The sequence below is a fragment of the Phaethon lepturus genome, unplaced genomic scaffold (genome assembly GCF_000687285.1).
Source record: "Phaethon lepturus isolate BGI_N335 unplaced genomic scaffold, ASM68728v1 scaffold23634, whole genome shotgun sequence".
Taxonomy (NCBI): Eukaryota; Metazoa; Chordata; class Aves; order Phaethontiformes; family Phaethontidae; genus Phaethon; species Phaethon lepturus.
The window spans coordinates 154-10,272 of record NW_010534347.1 but is presented as its reverse complement, the minus strand read 5'-3'; the positions used below and the strand labels follow the sequence as shown (position 1 = coordinate 10,272).

The 10,119-nt window shown below is 51.5% G+C and overlaps 1 protein-coding gene across 1 annotated transcript; it reads right to left on the bottom strand.

Moving 5' to 3' along the window:
* Positions 1-578: 578 nt before the first annotated feature.
* On the bottom strand, positions 579-9,569 carry MTCH1 (mitochondrial carrier 1; the record flags this gene model as incomplete). The annotated part of the gene is made up of 11 exons (XM_010285503.1): positions 579-653; positions 1,089-1,164; positions 1,883-1,950; positions 2,143-2,190; positions 2,551-2,644; positions 5,639-5,698; positions 6,549-6,600; positions 7,052-7,109; positions 7,425-7,502; positions 7,906-8,012; positions 9,393-9,569. Coding segments are annotated over 11 exons (893 nt in total), but the record flags the coding sequence as incomplete, so codon positions are not given.
* Between the last annotated feature and the right edge of the window lie 550 nt (positions 9,570-10,119).

Genomic DNA, 10,119 nt, shown 5'->3' with positions numbered 1-10,119 from the left:
ATCTCCCTTTCAGGCCCATGGGAGGTGGTGCGCTCCCTTAGCGTTCAGGTTCCCTCAAAACCTTAGATATGGCCTGCAGGGATGATCTTGCCCGGTATGAGCTACCTGCCATGCGAACGCTTGCCCTCTCCAGAAGAGATGCAGTGGGAGACCGGTCAGCTGGCGATGCCTTCCCAGCAAGGCGACCTTGGATCTCTTGCTGCTTCTCAGCTCAGGCAGAACAAAGCAGACTTCTGTCCCTGCATCTTAGGGCTGGCTCGTTTAGTACCTGGGCATTTTCTGGTTTCCCAGACTTCCCCAGTGACTCCAGAGCTACAGGCTGGACCAAAGAGACAAGACAACTCCCTTCTGAGCTCTCTCCTACATGTCCCAGTCAAGACAGCACGAGGATGGGGCTTTGGTCCAGCTGGAGCCTGAAGCCAGATCTCCAGAAGCCAACTTGTTGCTGGCCTTGCTGGAGAGGAGGTGTCTTGTTCTGGCACCACAGACTTTGGATCAAAAAAAGAAGTATACATATATCAAAACAAGCGTAGGGTTTCTTGAGAAGTCCAAGTTCATCACCTCTCCCTGCTGACGAGTCAGTCGATGGGGAAGCAGGTGGCTGGCATGGGCGCTCTGCGGAAGAGCAGGCTGGAGCCGCGGAACAGCTGCCCCTGAGGAGGGGAGAGAGTGCAGGGTCAGGGCAGCCGTGCTGAGACCCGGCCAGGGAACTGCAGCCAGGCTAGCAGGGACCAACTCGCACCCACTGCAGGGCTGCGAGGCCCGAGCTCCCCGGGTGGCTACAGAGGCTTCAGCCCTGTGAGCACTGGGGTCAGGCATTTTCCCTAGGGATGGCTGACAGGGGCAGAGCCACCTTGCTTTGCTGTGTGCAATGCATTTGCCAAAAGTTTGCAGGCTGCAAGCTCCGGGCATGTAACGGGCAGACCAGTAATGCCACGCCTGGTACCAGTGCTGGAACTGGAGGGATGGACAGAGGTTACAGAGCTCGCTGAGGATGCATCACAGGCACTTCTTGGGCAGCACTGGAGACCTCTGGAAGGGGCAGAGGGAGCCCAAAAGCCCCATGTGTGTCCGTCCCACTCCCTCACCTGAGCACTGAGATACCTCCAGCAGTGGATCCAGGATGCAAACGCGGGAGCGTAGGGAGGGAGGCCAGCGCGCAGCCTGCGTGACAATGAGAAAGAGCTGAGACGGTCTGTACAGGTGTCACATTATCCAGACACAGGTAACATAAGAGCAGTGGTAAGTGTAAGCGAGGACACAGAAACAGTGTCCGCACTGGGCTGAAGGCCAAATGACCGGCTCGTTATTTACAATGCAACAGATCATGTAATTTAATTACCCCTGGAATGTACAAACAAGGAGTGTTACCTGGATACCTTAAGAGTCCAGGACTATACGCTGTATCTAGACCTTCAAGAAGGGGCAGATATCAAGACATTACACTAGCGGCTTGGATCCAGTCCCATTCCTATAAGCATGAATGCAGAAGACTTCCTGCAGCAGTGGGACTGGAAAGCAAGCTTGGTCCTGCTCCTGTCTGCACCCATTGCCCCATTAAGAGCTGCTTTGCTTTCCCTTGTGCTGCTCCCCTGAGCCAGCACAGTCCCTTTGATCCCTTCTGCCTCCAGTCTAGTTCAGGTTGGACTGCACCACCATGACTCTCCCTATTTTTCTCCACTTGAGCTTTTATGTTGCTCTTGTCTGTGCCCTCTAATCTAAAATTATAAGCAACCTGGGACAGGAAACGAGCCAAGCCTGTGAGATGCCATATAGTTTACGGTTCTATATGAAAGCTTTACGCTCGTTAGCAGAGGACTCGGACAACAAGGGGCTGGAAGAAAGGAAGGGAAAGCTTTAGATCTCAATGTGACAGACATACCCACAGTTGTTCACTGCCATGAGATCTCCCACGAGAAGGAACGGGTATGTCAGCATGCTCACAGCGATCTGAAAGCACAGAAAACTGGCAGCCTCTCTGATGTTCACCATGTCAGAAAAGCTACTTCCAGCCTTTGCATGTTAGTGATGTTATCCTCATCTTTGGATATAAAGTACAGACCAGCCTTTGCCCCCAGACCACGAGTTCTCACCCCACAGGCAGCAGGAAGAGCAGAAATGATGTGGCAGTTGCCTACGTACCCCCATCACAAATTTTGTGTAGCTCCGGATCACTGATGCCTGGCTGAACTAGAAAGAGAAACCAAAGGGATTATGGAGGAGATGGGTGACACCAGGCTGTCACTGTCACTACATGACATCCCTCTGAGCCCGAGACGATGGGTGTGGGGCAGGGGAAGAAGGCAGAAAGCAATAGTAGCCACACTGCATCCCAGCTGAGCATCAGGGAAGACAATTGCTATCGGTATCAAACCTGATCCCCTAAACTGAAACACATCCCTGAGCAGCATCTTTAGCACTTTTACAGTGTTTTATCCAAAGCCCAGGGTCTATTTGTATTAAATTGGCCATTAACCTCTCATTAACTCCTCACAACTGGAGGTGCTTGGTACGGGCCCCCCAAACTCTCCATCAGGCACTTCCACTCACGTTATCGTCCACCGCGTAGGTGTTGATGAAGTGAGCCAAGAGGTTGCAGCACCAGAGGAAGATGACATCCCCCAGGATGTGAGGGACTAAACCACTGCAACAGCAAGAAGAGGAGCGTGAGGTGCCCAGCCCTCCCTCCAGCAGCGTAGATGAACCCCACTCTTCCAAAAAGCATCTTTACTTTGGGAGGAAAAGGGGAGGTTTCAGGGAAGAACTCTCCGGGCCTTCAGACATGGTCCTATGTGTACTGCCAGCTGCTCTGGCTGGGGGATACTCTGGAGTAGGATGTTTGGGATCGTCATCTGGGCATGACTCAGGCCAGTCCCCTTGTTCTACCCCAAATCCCTTCTTGGCCCAAGTCCTGCTCTGAAGCCCAGGCAAGACACAGATGAAGCAGGTTTCTGATTAGCTCATTTTGCAGATGCTCTTCAGGATGCAGAATAAGAAGTTCATCTCCTAGTGGAATCTCCCTCCTTCTAGAAATTAAAATGAGGGGGCTTGTTCCTGCAAAACCTGCTCTACTGCGAATGGGATTAACTGGGGGCAGCACTCCAGTCCCTCTGATTTCTCCTGGTCCCTGCTGCCACCTGGGAGCATGGGGACACAGGGTGACGTGCTGCTTTGGCTTACACTTCTCCTTGACACACGGGCTGGAGCTCCCAGTAGCACAAGCACCCCTGGCTTCTGCAGCTAATGGCACTAAAACATTAAAAAGCATTTCAGAGGGGTTTTCTACTTTGTCAGCGCTTCAGCAGCATCTGTTGCACCGGCGCAAGCACGGAGCATGGGGCCTCCTGCTTTGGATGTGCAGTTGCTCCTCTGGAAAAGGATCCAGGTATGTGTTAAACCTGCCTGTTTCACCAGCAGATGTGTTGAGCCAGTTCTTCTGAAAATGAGGCTGTTGAGAACCACACAAGTGTTTGCTGGGCTCAAAAGAGCCACCTCCAAGCACACTAGTCCAAGTCACTGTGTTTTTTCCCAAACACCACGTTGCCTCTTTGGAGCAGGGGACCCGTTTTCTTTCCTGCTATGGTTGCTGCAGCAGAATGGCAATGGGGACTGCATGCTCTGATCCAGCCCGCTTTGCTTGCTTGGTGTTAGGATTTATACGTTTTGGAGACAACCTGTGTATTGTCAAGGACCTGGCAGCTCTGGAGATGCAGCCGAGGTCTCAGGGGCTAGGCACAGCAGAAATCTTCAATAGAAGATCTGCTGACTTAAAAGATGTCACATGAGAGAGCAACGGACAGAACAAAGAAATCAAAGCACTCTGGTCCCAAAGAGATGGCCTGCTTTGTGTTTAGCATTCCATCTTTGTAAAAATCGTTTCTCTAACTCAAAGTCAAGTTTGAAGCAGACTCCCGAGCTGCTGCAGACACAACAGGGGCTTAATAAAGTCCAGAAACAGAGGGCTAGTCCAGGACTGGGCCACAGTAGCCATTTAAGTAAAAACCTCACCCATTTGTTGATAGAGCGTCGGATCATTTGTTCCATTTACAATAAGGATCCCATCCCTCCCTCTCCTCCATCATCAAACTAATGACAGATGCCAGGCCTGAGTGTATGGGATGATGGGAGACCAGCGGTCTGAGAGCGCTGCAGAAGGGGACTAAAAGAAACAAATTCATTTTTGCTCCAACTCTCATGCCTGAAGATGTCCAAGGAGATCTGGACTAGAAATATTTTTTTTAGGAGATGACAAGTCATTAAAAGTGGAAACAGCAGCAGGCAGATGAGGAAGCCTGCATGATGTACAGTGATGCGACCGAATAGGAGAAACCCCAGTGCCTGGCAGGGCTGGACAAGCCGTCTTCGAGGTGACTGCGTGTAGCAGTTTCAGAGCCCCTGGAACATCCTGCTGGCAGGCAGGAGACTGCTGCAGATAGGAGGGGAAGCTGCGTAGAGGTTATAAGGCCATAAGAAATAAGTGCACCGGAATGATTTTAAGGGAGTGGATGTGTTTGGGTTGCGTTAGGAGGGCTGAGAGCAGAAAACCAGCAGTTTGGTCCTGCAGATGCAGTTTGTGTTCCCCTCACGGCAGTGTGATTTCCTAGCGGGGCTGTAGAGCGCACATAACTTCAGAGCCCTCCTGAGACATTTTGGGTTGTGTTAAAGCCTTTCCTGTGAACTATTAAGTTTAATTAGGCTACCAACAGTGTTTATTTTATGTGGAGGAAGGGACTGTGGCAGCTCCTTTCACATTATTTTCTCGGGAGGTGGAGGAGAGGGAGGGCTGTCAGACAGCATGCTCTGGCTGTGCCCCACACACAGAGAACATCTCAGAGGAACCTGTATTTAATGGAGAAGATTTGGGGCTGCACAGCTCAGCAGAGAGGCTGTGGGCTGCAAAAGGAGCAGTTGATGAGCCCACCCCATCAACTGATGGGGGTCTCTGCATGCCCCCTGGCCCCTTCCCCTTGTGGATGGGGACAGGGTGAGAGCCCCTGTGGTTGCTTGCCCCTTCCTGATTCATTCATGTTTCATCTGGAGGCCAAAATTTTGTGATTGCACTTCAGTGATGGCATTAATTTCCCACACTTTGTAAGAGGCTGGAAGTGCTTTTTGGCTTCTTCTGGTCCAGGCAGCGACCTGCCGCTGAGCCGGTCAGCATCACACTCCCACCGTACAGGCAAACCTGCTGCCAGCACAAACCACCTGCTCATTACAAGCATCCACAGTGCTCTTCAGAGGAATGTGCTTCTTATCCAGGCCCTTGGCTTTTATTTCAACAAGGGATCTCATTGTTGCACTTGATCTTGGTGCCTGTTGCACAAATGCTTTAAATGGCCCTTCACTGAAACACAAAGCAGCATCAAGGGAAAAAGAAAGGTAAGAAAAAATACAGGGTTTTCTCTGGACTTTGAAGGTTGGATTGAAGATAAGATCTGGGGCAAACTTAATGGTCAAACTGAAGCGCTGTCAAAGGCACCGATTTAATCTGTGCTCATGGGAGAGATGTGGGAGTCCCGTAGTCAGACAAGGTTTCAGATGGAGGAGCTCCGTGTGACTCTGAGGTTGGCAGAGCAGCCAGGTGAGCCATCGTGCCTTTGGACTATGGGAAAAAGTATTTAAACAGCAACTCACGTACACAAAGAATCCCAGGATCCCTTCTTCCTTAAATATCCTGCCGATGGCAGTGAACACACCGCTGCCAAGAAAGGAAAAGAGCTGTAATCTTGCAGGCGTTGCTCCATCCGCCCCGCGCAGTTTCGCATGCACTCTGCAGCCAGCAGCCATAGCAGCGTCCCCCCCAGCCACCCTGCCAGCAACGCAGCGGGCAGCTCCCCTCTGCTGCTTCTCCTCATGAAGGAGGGTCGTGTCTGCACTCTGCCAGTCTGCAGTAACGCTTGGGACAACACTCAACTTGCTGACAACTGTTGAAATGCTGAAGCTAGAAGAGCTTTGTGTGAGTGGATACATGTGCCACAATCACAGCACATAATATGCTTTGATTAGGCTGATCCTCAGCCCAAGAACCCTGTCCTGCCTCTGGAAACTCGTGCTGGCAGTCGTAAGTTAGCTGAAAGCATGTCTAGCATGCTTTCACATGGCTGCACATGTAGTTTTGCCCTGCAAGTATTACTGAAAAATAATACCCAGGCAGGTATTACCGAAAAAGGCTTGGAAAAATCTTGCAGGCTAGCAGGGCTGCAGCAATGCTTTGTATTACCTACTCTACCTCCCTGCTGACTTGCCTTTCTATTAACACCTGAAGCAAAAAGGCAGGAGACTCAGTGTGTGATCAGCAAGGTGCGTTACAGCCACCAGAATCCCCACAGGCACAAGGTGGAACAGAGGCACGCTGGGAACAGAGCCCACCCTTCCCGCACCCCTTCACCCTGCAGCCACTCACCCTCTAACCATAGCTCAGAGTCACTTTTCAGTCTCCCAAACCTCCTGGGTGGCCATATCCCCCACTGCATGGGAGCATCTGGCACTGCTGACTCCTGGCCTCATGCTTCTGTGTGCCCAAACCCTTCAGAGCTGCAGCCACTCACCTGTATTTCACTTCCCGGCCTACGAACTGGACCATGCAGCGCATCGAGATCACTAGGAGGAAAGAAACACAGGGCTGACAAAGAACAAACCTGGTTTGGGTTGCAATGGATGTGAAGGAAAATGCAACCTGACCCTTCTGCCCCCCCTTCCCTCAACTTGCATCACCTCCAGCTCCTCTGGGTGGTCCTCATCACTGCAAGACTCATTAGAAACTGGTGCCCTCCCCTAGTCTGTAAGTGATGGGAAGGATTTCTGGCCCTAACCCCAACGGGATCTCTAGGATAAGCTCTAAGATGAATGGGAAAAGAGCACCTTGCCGCTCGGCTGAGTTAGTCCCTGGAGGCCAACCCAAGCATCAGCCTCCCTAAGCAACCACTCAGACCTGCATCTGTTCTGCGGTTTCATACGAAGCTGTTTCTGATAGAGATGTGCATCGAGTAAATGGGGTTTTGGGGCAATCCTCAGTCCGGAGAGGGCTGCCAGGCAGAGGGACAGGACTCACCATGCAGCGGATGTGAGACAACCCGGGACACACACTGCATCATCATCTCATGAGATGTCTGGGAAGGGCAGAAAAAAAAAACACCTGTATGAAAAGCTGCACTGCTGCACCCACATAGATCAGGCCCTTTCCTGTAGTGTAGTGAAACCCATTTCGGGTCCCTCTTTTGAAATCTGTTTGTGGTAAACCTCTATTCCTACAAACTATTTCATAGCTGGACACAGAGTGGCTACAAAATACCACAGCCTTTTCACCCAGAGTTTCTCTCCAAGTAATTTCACCTACAGCCTGCAGTTTAAGCTTCCTTTTTTCTCCAGGCTCATCCCCAATGTGATCTTCCAGATCACTCCAACGTGCAATAACCACTTCTCACCTCTTTCACCACTTTCCTAAGGGAGGTCTTCACGTCATCCTTGTTAGAAACATGCTCCATGTCTTCCAGTGGAAAGGCCTGAGCAGAGAGGGAAGAAACATATGATCAAAACTGATGGAGACACTGACCCACAAACCCTTGATGCCTGAGGACAGGAGGAAACCACAAGCAGTTGTGCTCTAGATGGGAGGAGAAGAAAGGATGGAAAGTAAAACAGGAAGAGAGGTGTCACGAAACTGCTTACAAAAGATAAAAGGCAAGTGGTTGTTAAAATTAAATTAAAACTGTTTAAAAAATAAGTTTTAGGGATATGCACACTGTGCTCCTCCTGTCCTGGAGGACTATTCAAAGCCCTTAGGAGATGGAGAGGGATGGGCACTTTATTCCTCTGGGTACAGGCACTTGCAGGCTCCCTGGCTCCACTGCAGTAGCACCGGCCGACCCAGCAAGCTGATTTATGGAGAGAGAAGCCGACCTTTACCTTCTTCACGCTCCCCCTGGTGATGGTTGATAAAGTGCTTGAGATGAGGCGAGGAGTAAGACCGCGGAAGAGGCCTCTTTTCCCATCCACTTCCACAATGTGTCTGGCTGGGTAAGAAAACACCAGGCTGCTGTCAGTCGGGAGCTGGCTGACTCGTGGAGAGCACCCCAAACACCTCCAGCGTTCACCCGAAACTGCGCCGGAGCTCAGCACGGCACAACAGCCGCTCTGTGGTCCCACCGTAAGTGATTTATTATAACAGTCCTAAACAAACTTCATCTAGGATGCAAAGAATCTTTAAGTATTCCCTGTCATATCTGTCTAATCTGGAAGGATAGCTTCAGTATTTTGGGCTACTTCTCATCTTTTGATTGTTTTGCTCACCTGAAAGGGCTACAAGGCAGTTTGGACTGAACCAGGGTGGGGAGGGATCATCTCGTGTGTTGTGTGGTGTCACCTCCTCCCTCTGCCCCAGGGGGGTCAGACTCAGGGTTAATATGGATCTCACAAACCCAGGTTCAGTTCCTGCCCCACCACCTCCTCCCCAGCAAACTTCCTCAGGTCTCCAGCCAAAAGAAAAAAAAAAAGCCAATGGTTCCAATTTCTTCCTGATATAACAAGGTGAAATACAACCCACTATGTGCTTGTGGGTACTGCCTGCTCCTGCCTCCCTTCTTCTGCTGTCCCAAGGGAAGCCAGGAAGGCTCTGCACATCTCCATCACTCAATCCTGTAAATCTATTTGGGAAATGCATCTTCCAAAAGGCTGCACTGGAGCATTTCCAGCCCTGGGTGTTCCAGGATGGGTTTGCAGCACTTTCATACTGCTCCTGCGCTGGGCCCCCCTGCCCCACGGGCACTGCCGTCCAATTTTGGGATCAGCCTAACTTGACTTTCAGGACTGTGCACTCCCTTTCCCCACAAATCCACTGTGAAAGCAATCCCCAAGGCCACAGAGCATCCACCCGCCTCTCCCTTGCTGGACCACCCACAAAAGGAGAAAAATACTACTTTTTTTTTTTCCTTCTAAACATATTACCTGCCCTTTTCTTGGTATTTCTGTCCCTTTAGAGCTCCAGCTACAACACAAATGAGCAGGGCAGGGGTGCAAGTTATTGCAGGGCTGTTCTGTAGCAAAGAAAGGTGCTTTGCTATCTCTAACGTGCACCAGACCCTCCACCAACAAACCTACGCCACCTAAATCCCCACTGCCCCCTCCGCTATGGTGCAAACCGAGCAACATGCCACAGGAAGGGGATGCAGCACCAGTGCCAGGGCCGCCACCACCTTGTCACCAACAACAGCAAGTAAATCTGATGGCTTTGCAACTAGTTGTAGTGTTTTATGTCTCATTGGAGCCTCAGGATGATCCCAAGGACGCTGCTGGGGATGTGGGAGCGCTGCTGGAGCGTGGCTTGGTCTAGCCGGCAGCTCTCAGCCCCGTTTTTGGGCAGGATCTCACGCTGGCAGGGAGGAATGTTCGCTCACCGTAGGTGAAGAAGCCGGGCAGGTACAGGACTTTTCTTCCCAGCACGTTTCTTCCAACGGTTGGAGGTAGTGGCTCATGCCCGACCTGCAAGAGAAACCCCATGAGCAGGTCCCTGCCGCTGTCCTGGCGTTCCCAAAGGCCCTGGGCCACATGGCCTCGATCCCGGCATCCGTGAGCTGCCAAAAGGCCACATCCCCCCCCATCACCCTCAGATACACAGGGGTGTCGTGACAGGGGCAGTCCCTTTCCCATCATACGGGGTCCCTACAGTACCAGGGGTCCTCAACCCTCCCATTTTATGGGGTCCCTGTTACAGAGGGGTTTCCCATCCTTCCTTATAGAGGAGCCCCCGTTGCAGGAAGTATCCTCATCCCTCCCTTTTTATAGGGGTCCCCACTCCACAGGGTATCATATGAGGGGGTCCCGATGCCCCTGCTCTGAAGGAGTCCCCACTGTATAGGGGTCCTCATCCCTCTGTTATACAGGGTTTCCTATTCCCTGTCATATAGGGGATGCCCGTTGTAGAAGGTATCCTCATCCTCCCATTATATAGACCCCAGTTCTGTAGCTGCCCGCATCCTCCCAGTTATATAGGGACCCCCATTGTACAGAGTGACCTCATCCTCTACTATATACGGGGGTTCCCGTTGCATGGGGTCCTCATTGCCTCCTTATATAGGGGTGTACCCCCCATTATATAGGTGTCCCTATTGTGTCCCCTCTTAT